Raw genomic sequence first — 20755 nt, 5'->3', positions numbered from 1 at the left:
CGAAATTTTGTTATTTAGAGAACCGAATCTGATCCGAACCGAAGTATTTGGGTATTCGAATTTATCTAAAAATAGATTTATATACTTATATATATTAATTATTTTTAGATTTAACGTATATAAAACATCAAAAATGATACTTTTAAATTGGTTTAAATACTTGAAAATATATATAGATAGTCAAAAGTAAATATCTGAAATAGTTAAAGTATACTCAAATCACCAAAAATACTTAAAATAATTATTGATTTCGTATCCAAAATTTTAAATCAAGCCAATTGATATGTTAAGCTTAAGTATTATGACATATGTTATTCAATTTATACGTAATATATTATTTTATTTATACATTTTGAGAAATTTAAAATATATAATGATTTAAGACTTTAAAAATAATTTAAACTAGTTATCCAAACCCAAACCAAACCCGCAAAGATCCAAATCAAACTCAAACCAAAATTTAGAAACATTCTAATAAGGCTGAAATCTTTGACCCCAAAAACCCAAAATACAAACCGATCAGAACTAAACCCGTATGGGTATCCAAAAGCCCATCCCTAGTCATTATTATATATCGTATTTTATCATCATATAATTAATCGTATTTTATATGTACCATCATATAAGTAATCATATAATTAATAGTATTTTATACATACCATCATATAAATAATTACATATATTATATTTTTAAAACTTAATATGAAATATGAAAACCATAATTTGAGTTGGTATTTCAAATTGGGCTTTGTATTATATTTTTCTTATATATATTGACAATATTTTTTTATAATGGTTATTGAAAAATAGTTTAGTAAAAATCCATTTTTGAATATATGTATATTTTTGAATCAATTTTTGATATAAATCAAATTTGAATTATTATTTTGATTTGAAATATGTATATAAAGTTTAAATTTTGTTTTATGGTTAGTTTAGAAGAAATTTTTTTTAGAGAATTAGATTGACCCATTTTGGTATATTTTAAAAGTGGCCTAGATAACTTTCAATTTTTTAAAAAAACATAAGCCCATTACTTTTTTTCTTAATACTACTATCCTTGTTTTCAAACAAAAATATTTTTTTTTAAAAGACTGCAATCCATGTTTCCAAACACTCCAAATTTTTAAAACTTCTATTCAAGTCTCCAAACACTCCAATTTTGTACTTGAGTTTTAATAAGATAGATTTGAAACTATATATACTACTATACTTTTTCATCTTCTCCAATTAAAACTTTGGTGATAATTATTTCTGATTTGTATAAATACATTAACATGTTTTTTTAATTATCGTATCTTTGATAAAGTTATATTATACTAAAATATAAATAATAAATATTTTAAATGATACAAAATTAAATACTTAAAGTTTTGAAACTATTTATAAAATTTTATTATATAAATTTTTTAAATTTTTTAAAACTTGAATGGTATTTTTATTTTATTTTTTAAAATTAAAATATAGTACTATATATTTTATGTTTTATATTTTTTAGTTCTTGTTTAATGTGTCTAATATTTTGAAAAAAATATTTCAGTGAAAAAAGGTAAAAGTTCTTTTAACACAACCAACATTTTGAACAAAATATCACAAATATATTAAATTTATTTTTAAAAATAATATCACAAAATATCACAACCAACATATTTAAGTTTTTCTCACAAAATAGCCCTCAACAAAAATAATCACCAAAATAGGTTTTATTAAAGAATCAAAAGACTCTTCTACCCCTTGCTTTATATATATATTAATAATAATAAAAATTAAAAAAGAAATATTTCGAATTGTATGTTTTCAAATTCAAACTTTTATAACTTTTTCAAAAAAAAATTTTGAAATTCGAAATGCCAAAAAAAATTTCAACATTTTTATTTTTTAATTTTTTATAAATTTTAAACCCACCCCAAAAATCCACTCCTTATGGACTATATTTGTGACAAAAACGTTTTTATGGTTATTTATGGGTATATCTCAAAAAAAAATATACACAGAAAAACAAATTCAGAAAAATGATCAGCGGGTGCAAAGTTGAAATTGTATAGAATGCAGGGACTGTTTCACAAATAGAGAAAACGTGTAATACAAAGTCTTTCTCCCCAAACAACTCTTTCTTATTCGCTAAGGAAAAAAAAAACAAAAAAAGGACAAGTGTCATTAATTTCTGGGACCCTTCCTTCTCTTATCGTCTCCCTTTGTTTGATAAAAAACTTCAATTTTCCCGATCGATTCAACCACCACCACACCAAAGACGAGAGCTCGCTCTAGTCTCCTTGGGTTGCCGTGTATAATCGATCGTTCCTCCTTTCGTTGAATTTTTTTCTCGATTTTTGGTTTGATCAAAGAATGGGGCAACAGCAATCGAAAGGGGAATTGCTGTTTCAGCAAGTGAGCTACGGTAACGCTGAAGGGATTCGATCTCTCCGTCGCGAAGGAGCTGACCTCGAGGTTTGATTGACTATTGAACTTGCTCGTAGATTAGGGCTATTTCGGTAATTTGTGTGATTTGGGATTGTTGTAGTGGATGGATAGAGAAGGCAAAACGCCTTTGATAATGGCTTGCATGAACTCGGAGCTTTACGATGTGGCCAAGACTTTGATCGAGTTGGGTGCTAATGTCAATGCTTATCGTCCTGGTACTCTATAATAAAGAACCTTCCTTTTTTTTTTTTAGTGAATGTGATTTAGCTAATGTGGTCTTTATCTTCGTGTTGGTATGTATCATCAGCTCGCCATGCAGGGACTCCTCTGCACCATGCTGCTAAAAGAGGTCTTGAGAACACTGTTAAGCTACTTCTTTCACACGGTGGTATGTTTTTACTTTCATTCTACGGCTTGGTCAGTGTGATTTTTAGGATATATTTGTTGTTTTCTTTATCTTAATATGACATTGTTGAATGTTTGGCAGCAAACCCACTTGTTCTTAATGATGATTGCCAAACACCACTTGAGGTCGCTAGAGTCAAAGGGTTCAGTAATGTTGTTCGTGCAATTGAGGTATGTTTTCTGATACCCTCCCTCCTTGATCATTCGTAAGATGTGCTCAGTTTTGGGTTCTGGATTCTGTAGAGTCACATCTGCTTGTTCTCTGGTTGGATGCGTGAATTTTACGGACCTGCCATTCTTGATTTATTTGCTCCTCAGCTTCTTTCAAGAAGAGTGTGAGTGTATCCATTAATCTTTACCCTTATTATTAGTCCCCATCCCTTTTTCGTGTATTGATTTTGTTTCACATGCAGCTAAATCTGTTCTTGTAGACTTGTCTTTTTTCCCTGAAATCTGAGGAATTTTAATATTTTTGCAGATGGGTAGTCATCGTACCAACTGGTTCAAGAAACCCTGCAAAGCCTTTCAAGTTGGAGCTGGTTGTGTATGCTAGTCTGCAGGTACGATGATCATTTATATCAGGATGTTTCACTTTTTAAGTGTTGGATTTATCGTTTATCTGCTTCTAAACTGTTATGATGTAATCAGGATGCACAGCCACGCACAGTGATGCCCTTGTGGAAAGCAAATTTGGAGGAACCAAAAGGGAAGCAGTCTGATACTTCAGTGATGATTGTCGATAACTCCACAAGTAATTTCTTGCTACTTTTTATATGTTGTTGACATGCAACCTCTTTGTTTTTGTGGATGATGATTGAACTTTATGCTGGTGGATAGTCCCAAGCCGCAGGAGGCAAAGACGAAGGGCCTGCGCCTCCCATGGGAGACGTAGGCCTCAAGTAGTTAGGCGTAAGTCTACACTGTTTAGTTGCTAGCTACCGATCCTTAGTTCACATCTTTAATTTTCTTCTACCTCCATGTTTTGAAACTTGCAAAGAAAGTATCTAAAATCGATGTCTCTGTTTATCTGTTACTTGCATTATAGATATTATGTTTAAGTGAAGTAGAAACATGTAAAGTTTGTATTGTCTTTCTTACAGAAACACGTCTTAAACTGGCGCCCTCGATTGAAGGTGACGGACAACAGCTTAAGTGGTTTTGTGATGCATGTAAAGGGATTCCCCAGGTAATATCAAATACATTAGCCATTTGGATTTATAGAGGTCTCTTGTTTCATTTACTCAATCATTTGGTTTATACAGCCAGCGCATCCCCCAGTCTTTCTCCAAACTGCACCTTCTGCGCCACCACTTCATCCTGCTATGAGTGACACACCAGATATCAATCACCATTCCATAGGTGAAGCAAGCTCATCATCTGCACCTCTTCCTCCTACTCCTCCTCCCTCAGGAAAAGCAAGCACATCTGGTTTCAATAGCCATGAAAGCGTCACTGTCCATGAACCTTCGCCATCAGCTCCTCCATTGGCAGATGAGGATATGGAAACCGTAGAGGAAGGTCCTATTCATTACCCAACAATCGATTCAACACCTGTCGATGTCCCATCTCCTTCTTCCCTTCCAGCTTCAACAGATGGTGAAAAGAAAGATGACGGAAGCTCTGGACAGTGTTCGATATGTCTTGACGCTCCATCTGAAGCTGTTTGTGTACCGTGTGGACATGTCGCGGGATGCATGTCTTGCTTGACCGAGATCAAAGCCAAGAAATGGGGATGTCCGGTTTGTCGTGCCAAGATCGATCAGATCATTAAACTTTACCGTGTCTGAAATAGACAGGTACTACTACTTACTCCATGGGGAGTATATCTCTCCTTCATTGTGCTGTGAGATTAAAGTTTTTCAACCATTGAAACTATCTCTATGTTACGCTTGTGTTTTTAAAAAGTACGTTTATACTTGGAATTCCAACACAATACGTATGTTTTGTATATATATATATGGTTTTGGACGAAAGGAAGAAGAATGTTAAAAAGTATTCATACAATATTAGTGTATTTTCAATTTATAGTTTATGGTATAAAATCTTTGAATATATTTAATGTTCTTGAATCGTGGATTAGATTGGTTCCCAAAAGTAATAACAGCATACGTCAATCATTGTACGGAAAGTTAATTGGTTAGTAAAACTGTGTGTGTCCAGATAACTTTTCCGTTAATTACTCAATAATCGTACGCAATCTACGTGCCTTCTTGCTCCATAATAAGTAGGTAAAATGAGCAATTATTTCAAAAAAAAAAAAAGAAGACTAAAATAACTAAGAGCATTGCGTATCTAGTGGAATATTTTACTGCTTTTCTATGTATGAAGAAGATTAGTAGAATAAATGGTTGGACTGTACTATAGAGATATCACCACCACCAAATTTAGCATAAAGAAAAGCATGATATCATTGCCATTAATGGCATCAACTACAAATCTAATCTCGAATAAAACATCATGTCATTATTATTAATGGCATCCACTAGACAACTACAAATCTAGTTACAAATAAACCTTGTCTTTTTAAGGGTTGATGGCAGTCAGGCCATCAGTAACGAATATAACCAGTATTTTGAAAACCAGACTAGACTGACCGGTTGGACCGTGGCTCGCTCTTCTAACCAATTTTAGATTGTAATAAAAATCGGATTTGAGTTAAACTGGCAAATTTGGTAAAAAACGGTCGAACTCGGGAAAAACTGGTGATCTGATTCAATATTAAAATTCAGTGTTCTCATATTCAAATTAAAAAAACTACAAATTTAAGAATATTTAATTAAAAATCATATTTTTAAAAATATCTTTCTAAATAAATTAGTTTTCATTATATTTTTATACTATTTTTTAAGTTTTTATTTTATTTATGTATCAATTTTAGTTAGATTCTAATAATGATATAACATTTTGTAAAAATAATTTAATAATTATAGATTCTATATATTTAATTAATTTAAATCTGGTTGAAGAAATTGGACCGGTCCGACCATTGACCCAGTTACAATGTTGAGTCAATGTCCAGTCCGGTTTTCAAAACATTGAATATAACAGACGGGCAAAATATTATATCGCTTCTAATTCTTTTGTTTGAAATTTTTAATGATCCTTTAACTTCATTAAACTAATTTTTTTTACGAATAAACTATTGTTATTACACCAAACATTTCCTGAAAAACATAATAAATTAACAGATACCTGATTCTCTCTACAACTAAATCATATATTTAAGTTGTTCTATAAAAAAAAGATAATAAAAATTCAAATGAAATTATCAATTTTGATCATAGCCAAGTTCAATCATTTACTTAAATGACAAACTCAACATTTTCAAATATTTTGGAGGTTAGTTTAAGGTTTTATTTTTAAAGTTAGTTTAAATGTATATTCAGATAACCTCAATTTAAAGAAAATAGACATATATATATATATATATATATATATATATATATATATATATATATATATATATATATATATATATATATATATATATATATATATTTTATTACAACTTAAGTACAAATATAAACTAATCCTTAAAACAAACTATTTAGTTACATCTATTACTACTGAAAAATTAACTAATCCTAAATTTAAGCATTTATTGTATTTTTGAATTTAAAACATACTTTCCTAAATCCATTTCATAACTAAATAATTTTAAATAATAATCTTAATTAATGTTTCCATCTAATAAATTTTAACTTGTTATAGCATTAACTAATCACAATTTCATAAAAACCAATTTCATAAAATTAATTAGGAAACTAAAAATTAAAAATTTCTCAAAATTATCTTCATTTTTCACGTATACCACTCAAATACAATACTTTAAAAAATATATTCTATTAAAACTGAAATACAAATATAAACTTACCCTTAAACTAACTAATTAATTACACATATTACCACTGAAAAAACTAGCTAATCGTAACTTTCAGCATTTATTGTATTTTCTGAAACACACACTTACCCAAAATCCATTCATAACTAATTAATTATAAATAATTAACTTAATTAATTATAAATAATTAACTGAATTAAAATTTTCTAATAAATTTGAACATATTATCGATTTACTAAACACAATTTCATTAAAAAAAACAATTTCATAAAGTTAGTTAAGAAACTAAAAATTAAAATTTTCACAAAATTATCTTTTCACTTTTCACGTATAACACGAGCAAAATACTTTTAAAATGTATGTATATGTAAATGATTTATTAAATATATATTTATCATATATTAGACGGGTTGGAAAATATATTAGCTCAACATTTAAACAAACTTTTCTTAACAAAAAATATCATTAACTTTAAAAGTGCAGATCAAATCTAGTTTTAACACTAAAATCAAAAACAGAAATTGAAATATTTTAGGTAGCTTAATATAGAGATGGAATATGGTTATGATTTAATTATATATATATATATATATATATGTGTGTTCTTTGATATGTAGCTAAATATAGAGATGGAATATGGTTGTGATTTGAGTTAATTATATATTTATATGTTCTTAGATATGTATATCACTTCATCTTTGTGTCGTTTAAATCTTCATTTCTCAATAGAAACATCTGATATATTTTACAAATATATATATATATCTGAATGACTACATGGTAGATTTCTCTTTTGTTTCCACTTTCCACTAACAATCGTGCGGTCACATATGTACAGATCTAATAAACCAAACATCTATTTTGTACTTGTATAAGATAGAAAAGAGCCAAAACATGAAAAACCAGGTGAAAAAAATCACATGCTCCACTATGATATGAAATCAACAGTGAGATTGATTGATTGACACAACCTTTCTCCTTCTTTATTAAGTAACCATTCAAACACACTCCACTGCTCCTCTTTTTCCCTCTCTGTCCCCATCCAGTTTTGTACCTCTGCCACAAGTTACCCCTTGCCGCTAACTTCTTTCAGGGGCAATCTCGACTTTGCATTCCATGTGTTGTCCTGTCCACTCGCACCAAAAACCAAATATTATCGTCACTATATTCAATCCAGGGCCTTTTCAATCCTGGTCCTGCCTACCCTATTCTCCTCTAAGTTGATAATCTATGACTAGATTTAAAAACTCGATTCCATCTTCTCATGTTAACTGTAAACTACTGTATTTGTAGTATTAGCTACTACAGCTAAGAGCTTAATATGCGTACAAAAAAACTAACGTGTCGAAAAAGATGTTTAGAATGATAACTAGTAGCACTCCGGAATTGATGCCACTTTACCATTAGTTCAATTCCATGTGCATGGTCAAAGCTAATAATCGAGAAAAAAAAATTCTAACGTTGCTACCATTAGTTCAATTCCAATTTACTCTGAATACTCAAGTTTATATACGAAAAAAGATTTTGCTAAAATTGAAGAAAATGATAATATCTAAATTAGGGGCATGAGTCCTACGGTCCTATCCCATGTATGTAAGGTCGGTTCATTCACATCCGGTCGGAAATACGAGGGAAATGGCTGAATCAAAGTTTGTTGCTCAAAATTTTGAAACAGTGAAATGATAATCAATGAGAGTAGTTGTTGACGATGAAAATGATGCGAGTAAAAGTTCATTAGTTTTTGTTTCAGTATTCCACAGATAACTGTTGCGTCATTCTTTGTAACTCTGCTTCGTAATACGTTGGGTGATAACCAAAAAATATAATATTCATCAACTGAAAATAAAACTTGTATTAATTACAAAAATAATTTGATGAGTCGATAAACAATGTTTCTTCACATAATTAATCCACGACACAAAAGTCTTGCATTTCTCCACACCTAGTCGTAATGAAAATAGGAGAAACCCAAGATTTATATGTTACCATCATTAGCGGTGATAGTCTGGTGGTAAACTTTTAGGATTTTGTGTGTATTCTATTGGTATTAGATTCAATTTCTTCTGAAAATTAAATTATTGATGCTAGTCAGTTTGCATTTAGATTAGGATATAATAAATAATTGGTCTATTTCCAAACATTAGTAAGATAGTATTTATGGTAACCAATCTATTATGTAGCACTAAGTACGTTATGTCGAAACCGACCGTATCAACCGATAAGATATAAAAAGGTTTATAAATCAAAATATGGTTCTTACTGTGTGGTTAAATTCCTTATTCTGATTTAGATCATTAAATACTACACTGATATAGATTTAGTGATCAATTTAAATTTTGGGAATTTGTATGATGTTTAGAATATAAAATAAGGAGTCCGGAGTGACTATCTCTAGTGACGCGATGGTCGAATGGGAAATAATTTCCATGTGAATTTAGATCAATTTGATCCTACTGAAAATGTACAGTTCTATTACTTGCATATTGGTTTTTCCCTGTATTCGGAAAGAACGTCCTTCCCCTTTTTTTACAGTAAGAGGTTAAGTATACCTTTTTTTTTCTTTTGGCACAAAGTTTAAGTTTACCATTGAAGCATAAAATATGTATTTTGAAGGATTACACATAGGTTGTTCAAAAAAAAAAAAGGATTGCACACTTTCATAGTCACTAAGTTTGATTTTTATTTTGTGCCAAATCTTGAAGTAATTCTTATTCATTATTTTGGCATTCAAACACTTAGTTTTATTTATGTTTACCATTTGTGCATGGGTAAAATTTTTAATCCCAAAAATAAAAATTGTTTAATTTGTCCGGAACATGGTGGTCTAATGATAAAGACATGCTCCTTCTTCCATCCAAGTTGTGAATTCAAACCATTTGCTGGAAGGAATTATTGCATGATTATCTTTGGACACTTTTATATAGGCTTTTGCTTTCGGTCCATTTGCAAGTCATGTACGCAAGTCTATCAATGGATCACATGTCCCAAAAAATTAGTATGAGTCTATTTGGACATGTGATCTACTCCTCAGTTATAAAAATATTATTTAAAAATTTTAAATTCTAAATTCTAAAAACTAAAAATTATATAGAATGAAAACATAAATTAAACATTTTAAAATGCGTAAACAATATTTTCAAAATAAGAAAAAAATATATGCATATATATATATTTTTTAATATTTATGAGAATATTAAAATTATATAATTAAACACTAAACATTAAGATCATATTAATATTTGATCAAAAAGACTAATTTGATATTAACATTTCGTCAAATTAAAAAGATATTTTTATTGGAAAACAATACAAGTTATTTATGGAATGACTCCAGTCTTTTTCTCATATGTTTTGTTATAATTTTGTAGGCCAGGACTTAAACTTAAAGCAATTATTGATTGAAAAATAAAAAGATCTTCACATTAGTTATTTAATTAGCTTGTAAGTTGCTAAATAAATAAACAAAATTCTAACCTTTTAAAAAATTAGGTTATTACGTTTTAAAAAAAATACAGCTTCATTTGATTTTATACAGTGGAAAAAAAGATTTTTTAAAAAAAGATTTTTTTGAAACATCAAAAATAAATATGTTTAAAATCTTGTTCTCATTGTGTGTTTCAAGAGTTCCTAAAATAGAAACGGGCTTCAGATGAAGTATCAATGTATCTTACCTAAAAAAGTAATTAGGTTAGATCAAAGTTTGTCTTGTACTCCTTTATGGTAATCATGTTAAGAATTTTTTTTTTTTTTGATCAAGTTAAGAATTTTTTTATTTTTTTATTTTTGTAACTGGTCATGTTAAGACTTTTCTGTACTCCTGTTTTACCTATTTGATGTTTTTATTGAATGCATGTAGCTTAGGAAAAAAATTGATTGACTTACCTCTATTTGATAATTTGTGTTAATAATTTACAAGAGAAAACTGTTGGGATATAGTAAAAAAAATGAGTTAATTTCTTTATTTGTCGATAAACAAAGAAAAAAGAATAAACATTTAACTTTTAATGTGAAGTTTAAGTTATACTATAAGTACTCGATTCAAACGTACTCTTTTTGTCAAAAATGAGTTGTTTAATAAGCTGTACTATTTAATATTTTTACTGCATTTGATGAATATGCATTTAACCTTCGTCCGCAAACAGTTCAACATAACAATAATGATTATTAAAGAGATATTTTATTTTCTTTGTCAAAAAATACAAGCTTGCATTATTAGTTATTTCACTGTTATTAGTCAATCAAAAATTTAAATGAGAAAATATATATATCAATGACTACATTCGGCAGCCCACTCTTTACTACAATGACTACGATACCCCCTCCTCTCCTTCTTTTTCCTCTCCACCATCTTCCCTTATCAACTCAAGACCCATAAAGTTCAAGACTCAAGACTCATAAAGCTCCACTCATATTCATCATAACCTAAAACCAAAACCTCAAAGAGTTAATAAAACCTAAATTATACATCAGATCTTGATATCATGGATCCTATCCACGGCTTTATGAGCACATCAAACATCTCACACAACACAAACCTTATGATCGCCGCCGCAGCAGCCACCACTACCACTACCTCGTCCTCCTCATCTTCCTCTGGCGGCTCGGCGACGAACCAACTGAGTAGGTACGAGAATCAGAAGAGAAGAGACTGGAACACTTTCGGACAATATCTACGAAACCACCGTCCACCACTTTCTCTCTCCCGTTGCAGTGGTGCTCATGTTCTTGAGTTCCTCAGGTACCTCGACCAATTCGGCAAGACCAAGGTATACATATGTAACATATACACTTACGTATATGTATGTATCGCTCACATCAGTATATTAATTTGATATTATTCCATTGAAGATATAATCATATAGATCCATATTATGAAACCCTATTTGTCTAATTTGGGTTTCTTTTATTTGTATTACATTGTTCAATTGGATTCTTGTTGATAATTGTAGATGTTAATATGATTCTTTCAAAGAGCTGAGTCTAACTTATCTAGGTTTGTCTGATGATCTTAAACTTAGGCTTTATATATATATCACATATTTTTATCTATCACCGACAAATTGTACATATTTCAACATGATTGGTTAATCCTATTCGTTCCAAAAATTAACTCTTATCATCATAAGGAAATATATGTAATATATGTTCTATATAAGATTAATATCCTTTGTATATATGCAAAATGTTATCTCAATCATTATATAAAACATGTATACTATCTAGAGAACCTCAAATTTTAGTAATAGAATGGTCTTTTAGTGTAAAAATAAAATAAAACATGTATACATGATATGCTTCTTCAATTGGTGGTTGTATATATGTTATAAAACATTACATACTGAAACTGCTGATTTTAGACGCTAATTCGATCTTGTATCTCAAGGTTCACATGCAAATATGTCCTTTCTTTGGACACCCAAACCCACCAGCACCATGTACCTGCCCACTCAGACAAGCGTGGGGCAGCCTCGACGCACTCATTGGCCGGCTTCGAGCTGCTTTTGAAGAGAACGGTGGTTCACCAGAGACGAACCCTTTTGGCGCACGAGCTGTTCGACTCTACCTAAGGGAAGTTCGTGATTCGCAGGCTAAAGCGCGTGGGATCAGCTATGAAAAGAAGAAGCGGAAGCGACCTCCTCAGGCGCCGCTACCACCGCCTCATCAGCCGGGGATTTCGAATAGTCCTAATTTGCAATAAGTCATATCAGTAAGATATGTTTCAGTCAACTACGTTTCCTTACAACTTTATATAGTATTTGTCAATGACGAACATGCAGGAGTTGTCTAAAAAGCTGCATGCCCTTCTTCTTCATAGTCCTTTTATTTGGCCAGCTAAGAATTTTATATTGGTATTGAATAATTACGTACTTTTTCATTCAGTCTCGCATAAATATGTATTAGTATTATTATCTTCAATACATACACCATTATTCTATTCAGGGGTATGTATTTTTCTGCTAATTGAAGTTTTGACTAATAATCCTTTTTTTTGAGCAAACAACTAAGAATCCTATTATTTCGTCTTTTACCACACAAAAAAAATTCCTATTATTTCAAAACTTTTTTTTTTGGTAAAAATGTTAAAGTATTATTACCAGATTTTAATTTTTGACAGATGAACAGAGATTACAAGAAGCGGATGAACTGAAAGCATCTAAACAGAGACACAACCTAATCAAAACTTCGTGTCTATAAACTATTTTTCTATGCATAACTTTAGCTGTGTTTTTTTTTTCTATACATGGATTCATATCCATTAATAGTAATATATTATCAGTTATTTTTTGTTGTAGACTTATACTACTTTCAGGTGTATATTAGAACTTCATTGGTAGAACTCTATTAATTGGTAGAACCAACTTATAGTATCTGGGGATCAAATAAGTCGAAAATTGTAGTTCGATAAGACGTGACAAAAGAAGATTTGCAGAATCAAATGGTTGTTCGTGTCTTTTAATGCTCTGTGTATATGCATTCCTTTGTAGTGTCCTAATTTTGGTAGGGAATTGGCAAATCATTCACTTTCTTTGTCCTTGTTACAAAAGTCTTTTCTTTCTTTATTATTATTATTTACAATACTATTGTTTCCGTAAATTCTTGATCTCACTTATCATTTAGTTATACATGTTTGCATTTGATTGCGCTTAACATTTATATATTTTGTTTTTATTTGAATAGAACACTACACATCCTGTCTTTAATTAGACATTAGGCAAATGTGATGAAAATTATATATTGTATATAGTGTTCCGGAGAAAGTTTTGATACGTTTGTTCATCTTGCTCCCTAGGGTTTTACAGATCATATTGAAAGACATTATTTTCCGCAAAAAAAGATTGATGTCTAGGTTGATTATGACTTCAAGAATCATACTACGCCTTACGAAAACTATCTGCAAACGGTAAAGAATACTGTAAATTGCACATACTGTGAACAAGTACTGATTTTAAAACCACTAGTCACCTTACCCCTTTCCTTCCAAACTAAACGTTGTTCTAAAATGTTTTACGCGTCTTTAGTAAAAAGAGTTTATGTTCTAATATGTGACCAATTAACCAACCAACAAAACTACTTGTTATGTTATGAATAACATATGTTTTTACCGAATAAGTTTTATTGAGTCTTGGTAGTATACAATATTATAGTATGTAAAATTGTTTAAAAGTGACTACATAAGTATTATGAACGGAAATATAATTTATAGTGATGGCATCAGACTAAACAAAAGGACGGCGGTTTTCAAAACTAAAAAAGAATTAGAAAATCGTATAAAAGCTGGCGATGAATATTGATAATGATACTGTATCAGTTCGCATGGAAAATAGTACCAGGAAAACAATTTATTCCTAATAATTTTAAATACATTTACAAATTTTGAGAACAAAAACCCTAATTATTCCTCACAAATAAGTCGATGTTTCTCATTTAAGGCATGGTAAAATAAAATAGAAAGGAAGGAAATATTGGTGCAGCTTGATTGGCAAATCAAAGGGTCATGGGTCCCGCTTCACACGCTCGCACAGTCTCATTTGTCATGGCAGCTGAAAAAACGATAATGACGAAACTATTCTGCTTTACAACAAGCCTTTTTTACTCCACTTGATATTTGACACGTGCGCAGATACCTTACCTGCCGTTACATGTGATCCTCCTCTCTTCTCGGGGTTTAGTTGGACTTGTTTCATTCCCGCTCCTAACGTTTAAAGCCCAGTTTTCCTAAGGGGCTTTTAGCCCATGACAAATGAGACGGTGCCAGCGTGTATTTTCAACTAATTTTATGATCTCTTCATATTTCATGGTTTACTTAGGTAAAGTCTGATTTGAGCATGCACTTCTAGAAATTATGTGATTATATAAAGTAGTGTAGTACTTTATAATGATGTTTGGTGAAATATAAAATACGATATCATGAACAAAATATAAAACACGAGATTGTATTTTATAATGCTAATACATAAGATAACATGTAACTTTTGGTGAAATCACTTCGTTTGTATCAAAGATGCTCTATCTGAATGTTGTTCGTTTATGTATTTCGTCTATGCATCCAGATGAATCATCTGAATGCAATTCTGTTCGTTTGCTTTTTTTTTTCTTTGAACTTATATTTGTATCTATATGGACTTGTTAATAAAATGACTAAAATATCTAGTCAAATACAATGATATTTGGTGAAATATAAAATACCATATCATGAACAAAATATAAACGAGATTATATTTTATAATGCTAATACATAAGATAACATGTAACTTTTTGGAAATCACTTTCTTTGTATCTAAAAGATGCATCCGGATGATTCATCTAAATGCCTTATCCAGATGTCCATCTGGATGTTGTTTGTTTCTGTATTTTGTCTATGCATTTAGATAAATCATCTGAATGCAACTTTGTTTGTTTGTTTTTTTTTCTTTGAACTTACATCTACATCTAGATGGACTTGTTAATAAATAACTAAAACAGACTTGTTTTACATTTTTGGCGGGAAAATAACGTTTTATGGTTTTGGCGAAAAATGTGTTTTGAGAACCATAAAAAGTGTGTTTTATAGTTTTGACGGAAAAAGTGCGTTTTACAATTTTGACGGAAAGTTGTGTTTTTACGGGTTTGACCGAAAAGTGCATTTTTGCTATTTTGATGGAAAAGTGTGTTTTGCGGTTTTGGCGGAAAAATGCGTTTTGCGGTTTTGGCGGAAAGGTGCTTTTTATGGGCTTGGCCGAAAATGGATTTTTGCGGTTTTGGCAAAAAAATGCGTTTTGCTGTTTTAGCGGAAAATGTGTTTTGCGGTTTTGGCGGAAAAGTGCGTTCTACGGGCTTGGCTGAAAATACATTTTTGGTGGAAAAAATGCATTTTTGCGGTTTTGGCGGTAAATGTGTTTTGGCCGAATAGTGCGTTTTTTGCGATTTTGGCGGGAAAATGTGTTTTACCATTTTGGTGGTTGACGGAAATGTGCAGTGTTACTGGTATGGCCAAATAGTGCGGTTTTACGGATTTGGCCGAAAAGTGCATTTTTATGGAAATATGTGTTTTTGCACTTGTTGCAAAAAAGTGCATTTTTGCGGTTTTTGCGGAAATGTGCATTTTTCGGTTCTGACTGAAAAATGTAACTGCAAAACATTGGGATTTTGGTTTGAAAAGAATATTTTGGTTTTAAAGAGATATTTTTGTCATTTATCATTTTAGACTGAACTAGATGCACCATCAAGATTCACCTTCGTTTGAGTGAGATTTTAAGATGAGTTTTTAAAATTCAGCTGGAAGATCTATTGGAATGTAGTATTTTAATGTACAAAACAAACATCAATTTGCATAGATGAATCACTTGGATGAGCAAACGAACAATACCTATATTGTTTACCTACAAAAGAGGCCAACATATGAGAAATGTAGGGTTATCTAGGATGCAGTCCATATAATATCATGTGAAGTCATTAATTCCAAAACAAATTAACTCATAATCGATTGATGAGGACATGTAAACAACATGTTATTGCTGCTTCTCCTTCACAATATCCCCAAAATAAGTATCTTCGATCAAGCAACAGTAAAAAAAAATAAAAAAGATGCAATATAAAAAGAAGTGAATTTGGAGAAGTATAATAAAGTTGGGGGAAATCAACCAAAACATTATTGGACAAGTGTTATCAAGTTTTTCATATGGGTTAATTTTCCTACCAACCCAACCCAACCCAACCCAACCCAACCCACTCAATATCACATGACCAGGCAAGAAAAACGCGTAGATCCAGAGACAATTCATCACCAAACACAAGTAAACAAAATAAAATAAAGTAAAATCTTGACCAAAAAATAAAAATAAAATAAAGCTCGTCTTGCATATCAATTATCATGTTACAAAAAAAAAATGATCACCGACACACACACAAAAATTAACGAAAAAATAAGATCAAATAAAATAAAAAATTAATTAAAATTCAATGCAAAATTAACGACCATGACGAGATTTGTCTCTCAAAATCTCTTCTTCACACACTCAGCCGCTTTGCTGCGAGAAGAGAAGAGAAAGTTGGTTGGTTTCCCAATATAGACTCTCACTAATATAGACAAAAGCAACTTCTTAGATCTGATTCTCCCTCCACTCTCTCTCTCTCTCCCTCTGCCTTGATCTTCATCTTCATCCTCATCCCTTGCCTTCCTCTTCCGGTAAGTTCCAATTGATTGAGATGCGAATCTCCTCTTGTTGTTGATAAGGAATCTCATCGCTCGTCTTCTCATTTCAGATCCAACTCTCAGATCACTAATCGCGTCGAATTGTTTTAGATTCATTGATCAATCGAAACATTTTCTTCTTAGTTGTTGATACTGAAGTTATTTAATCGTTTGGAGTTGTGAATCGTCAGTTATACACGATGAGGGGAAGATCAGATGGAGGGAAAAAGAAGCATGTGATCGTTCTGGTCTGCATCGCAGCGGTTGTTCTTGTTTTTGTATACCTCTTCTTTGGCTCCTCTAACCATGGGGCTTCCGCTATTGAGTATGGGAGGAAGCTTGGTTTGGGTGGCGATGATGATGATGCTTCCAAAAAGGACGAGTCTTCTTCCACCTCCTTTTATGTTGATGATGATGATGCCAACGGCTTCACTCCAAGAAGCTTCCCTGTGAGTTCTTAAAGACTTTTTTTTTTTTTAAATATAATTTTTTCCGTTGACATTTTCTTGACTTGCAAAGGTGTGTGATGACCGGCACTCGGAGCTTATTCCTTGCTTAGACAGGAATCTCATTTACCAGATGAGATTGAAGCTTGACTTGTCTTTGATGGAGCATTATGAGCGTCATTGCCCTCCTCCTGAAAGGAGGTTTAACTGCTTGATTCCTCCTCCTCCTGGTTATAAGGTGAGTTTCATTTCTTCTATATACATGTTGGTCTTGGCATGTTTTTGAGTACATGTCCTCACGCTGTTTTAATATGTCTTAGGTTCCGATCAAGTGGCCGAAAAGCAGAGACGAAGTTTGGAAAGTGAACATTCCTCATACTCACCTTGCTCATGAGAAGTCTGATCAAAACTGGATGGTTGTCAAAGGAGATAAAATCAATTTCCCTGGTGGAGGCACTCATTTTCACTACGGTGCTGATAAGTATATTGCATCCATGGCAAATGTAAGGGCACTGTGACTAGATCGTATAGTGCACTTCTTCAACTTACTGATGCTTGTTCTCGATTACTTTGCAGATGCTTAAGTTTCCGAACAACATTTTGAACAATGGGGGAAGGCTGAGGACGTTTCTAGATGTCGGCTGTGGTGTTGCAAGTTTTGGTGGTTACCTTCTTGCATCAGATATTATGACCATGTCCTTGGCACCAAACGATGTGCATCAGAACCAAATCCAGTTCGCTCTTGAGAGAGGGATTCCTGCATACCTCGGCGTTCTTGGAACAAAGAGGCTCCCATACCCGAGCAGATCATTTGAGCTTGCACATTGTTCACGTTGCCGAATTGACTGGCTTCAGAGAGACAGTATCCTTCTTCTCGAGCTGGACAGGGTGCTGAGACCTGGTGGCTATTTCGCATATTCGTCTCCAGAAGCATATGCACAAGATGAGGAGGATCTCAGAATATGGAGGGAAATGAGTGCTCTTGTGGAACGCATGTGTTGGACCATAGCTGCTAAAAGGAACCAAACTGTGATTTGGCAGAAACCAATGACAAACGATTGTTATCAGGAAAGAGAACCTGGAACCCAGCCTCCTCTTTGTAACTCTGACAGTGACCCTGATGCTGTGTATGGTGTAAACATGGAAGCATGCATCAGTCAATACAGTGAACGTAAGTTTTCATTTGCCCACAGAGATTATAAGTTATGTTTTAAGTAACTTCACATGTGTTTGATATAGAATATCTGAGAACATATGCCCACTGAAACAATTTTCCTTTTTTTCCACTAGATGACCACAAAACCAAGGGAAGTGGATTGGCTCCATGGCCAGCTCGATTAACCTCTCCTCCTCCCCGGCTAGCTGATTTTGGATATTCCACCGACATGTTTGAGAAGGATACTGTATGTTTAATCCCATGACCTTAGCTCTTGCAATTTGAAGCTTCAGTGATTTAAAAAATATAGTAACTTTATGTTATTTCTTCCCCATACAGGAAACTTGGAGGCGTAGGGTAGATGCTTACTGGGATCTCTTGACTCCTGTAATTCAATCAGACACCATGAGGAACATAATGGACATGAAAGCAAATATGGGTTCCTTTGCTGCTGCTCTGAATGACAAAGACATTTGGGTTATGAATGTCGTTCCTGAAGACGGGCCTAACACGCTTAAACTGATATACGACAGAGGCCTGATGGGTGTTGTTCATAGCTGGTATAGTTTCTTCCTTAACCTCTTCACTTTATCATAATCTATTTATATCTATGCTCCTTAATGATATGATTACATGGCAGGTGTGAAGCCTTCTCAACGTACCCAAAGACTTACGATCTACTCCATGCTTGGGACATCATTTCTGATGTCAAGAAGAGAGGTTGCAGCGCAGAGGATCTGTTGTTGGAGATGGATCGTATACTTAGGCCAAGCGGGTTCATACTCATAAGGGACAAACAATCTGTAGTTGATCTTGTGAAGAAGTATCTCAAGGCTTTGCATTGGGAAGCAGTTGAAACGAAGGCAGCCTCGGATTCAGACCATGACTCGGATGTCATACTCGTTGTCCAGAAGAAGCTCTGGTTGACAAGTGAAAGCCTCAGAGATCTCGAGTGATCATCATGATGGCCAGAAACTGCATCCAAACATGAAAAAAACAAGATTCGCAATAGATATCTTTGTTGGGAGAATCTAATCAAAGCATACAACGATTAAAAATTCGTTTTATAGCGGCTTAACGTTTTGTTTTCTTTTTAATATTTCTTTCTTTTACATATTCATATATGCTGTTTGTATGGTTCAGTAGAGATGCTCAGTTTCCTATCAATTAAAACTTTTTTTGATGCAGTTTAATTATGTATACATTCAATCATTGGTTAATAGATTTATAGAATTCAATGATTCACTATTTAACGCTAAAATTTACTACTATATACTGAGTCTTGTTGTGATTAAAAACTTCATAAAACTCAATCCCAAAGCATTTGATGATGAGCAATAATCTCCTTGAAGCTAAATCCTTAGCACTCAGTGATTAATATAGAATGAAAGAATAAAAGAGAGAAAAAGCGCGATAGGAGGAACCAAAGGCATATGCGTGTTACTTACTTAGCCCCCATTATAACTCACAAGTAACTTTACTGTTGTTGGAAGAAATCTTTAGGTTATGTCCCAAGCAAAATTGACAATAATGATTAGTTTACGAGATGAAAAAGTAAATAATTAAATATAATTGCATTTGATGATTAGAACATTTTATTGGTCCAAAAGGAAAACTAAACATGTGAAAGTGTTCTACAAGTTTTTGTCTCGTGGACACAAAGTTGAAGCTGTTGTCCACTTCTCTAAGTTAACTCCCATGATTTATGCCCCACCTTTTTTATATATTCTATCCAAATAATTGATATTCAAATTAAATAGCCTTGAGTGCATGACAATAACATCCATTACTACATTAGATTTCGAAAACAATTTCTCTCTTTATTGTTCTTTGTATATATTATAATATATTATATATAATCGAGTATATAATTAAATTATAAATGATAGAAGATATGATGTGGAAAAAATGATGGAAGATATATGGTGGGATTTGTAAATCATACATATACCTCCACTTGGGAGTTCAACCCGGTAAAATTAAACCAATTCGAACTGAATCAAATCAAAATAGAAAAAATGGTTTGGATTTTCAAATTGAATAAACCAAATAAACCGATTAATTTAAATATAGTAGCATAATTATATGTAAACTATGAAGATGGACAGCTGACAAAAAAAATTATATGTAAATTATATAATATAATCTCCTAAACATTGTTTGTACTTTGTAAAATTATTTTAATATGTGTCATCACCACATTTAATACTAACAAAAAAACATAACATGATTTTTAAAAATATGACATGACATCAATTTAATTGGGACATGTATAGTTTTCCTTATAAATATTTTTAAATATGGTAGTGACTATT

General features: G+C 32.0%; 3 protein-coding genes across 6 annotated transcripts; all 3 read left to right on the top strand.

Annotated features, from left to right (window-relative positions):
* Positions 1-2107: 2107 nt before the first annotated feature.
* On the top strand, positions 2108-4858 carry LOC103828757 (putative E3 ubiquitin-protein ligase XBAT35). 2 transcript variants are annotated; one of them, XM_009104390.3, is made up of 10 exons: positions 2108-2448; positions 2522-2636; positions 2729-2809; positions 2909-2997; positions 3070-3161; positions 3305-3386; positions 3475-3577; positions 3664-3735; positions 3927-4012; positions 4089-4858. In XM_009104390.3, exons 1-10 carry the CDS (start codon positions 2347-2349, stop codon positions 4611-4613), a joined length of 1347 nt encoding a protein of 448 aa, XP_009102638.1. In that variant the 5' UTR covers positions 2108-2346; the 3' UTR covers positions 4614-4858. The 2 variants fall into 2 exon arrangements, with proteins under 2 accessions (XP_009102638.1, XP_009102639.1); XM_009104391.3 differs by lacking the exon at positions 3664-3735 and having other exon boundaries at positions 2111-2448.
* Positions 4859-6366: 1508 nt separating this feature from the next.
* Positions 6367-12604, top strand: LOC103828755 (protein LIGHT-DEPENDENT SHORT HYPOCOTYLS 4). Its single transcript, XM_009104389.2, has 2 exons — positions 6367-11433; positions 12051-12604. The coding sequence occupies exons 1-2, from the start codon at positions 11149-11151 to the stop codon at positions 12363-12365; spliced, it is 600 nt and encodes a 199-aa protein (XP_009102637.1). The 5' UTR covers positions 6367-11148; the 3' UTR covers positions 12366-12604.
* A 3997-nt stretch (positions 12605-16601) lies between these two features.
* Positions 16602-19673, top strand: LOC103828754 (probable methyltransferase PMT1). 3 transcript variants are annotated; one of them, XM_009104387.2, is made up of 8 exons: positions 16602-16832; positions 17030-17287; positions 17358-17522; positions 17605-17787; positions 17861-18455; positions 18575-18687; positions 18780-19000; positions 19081-19673. In XM_009104387.2, the coding sequence occupies exons 2-8, from the start codon at positions 17039-17041 to the stop codon at positions 19394-19396; spliced, it is 1842 nt and encodes a 613-aa protein (XP_009102635.1). In that variant the 5' UTR covers positions 16602-16832; positions 17030-17038; the 3' UTR covers positions 19397-19673. The 3 variants fall into 3 exon arrangements, with proteins under 3 accessions (XP_009102635.1, XP_009102634.1, XP_009102636.1); XM_009104386.2 differs by having other exon boundaries at positions 16606-16832; positions 16910-17287; XM_009104388.3 differs by having other exon boundaries at positions 16636-16832; positions 17016-17287.
* The last annotated feature ends 1082 nt before the right edge of the window (positions 19674-20755 follow it).

The sequence above is a fragment of the Brassica rapa genome, chromosome A07 (genome assembly GCF_000309985.2).
Source record: "Brassica rapa cultivar Chiifu-401-42 chromosome A07, CAAS_Brap_v3.01, whole genome shotgun sequence".
NCBI lineage: Eukaryota > Viridiplantae > Streptophyta > Magnoliopsida > Brassicales > Brassicaceae > Brassica > Brassica rapa.
Note: the sequence above shows the minus strand (reverse complement) of the source record. Positions and strands in the feature narration are given on the sequence as shown.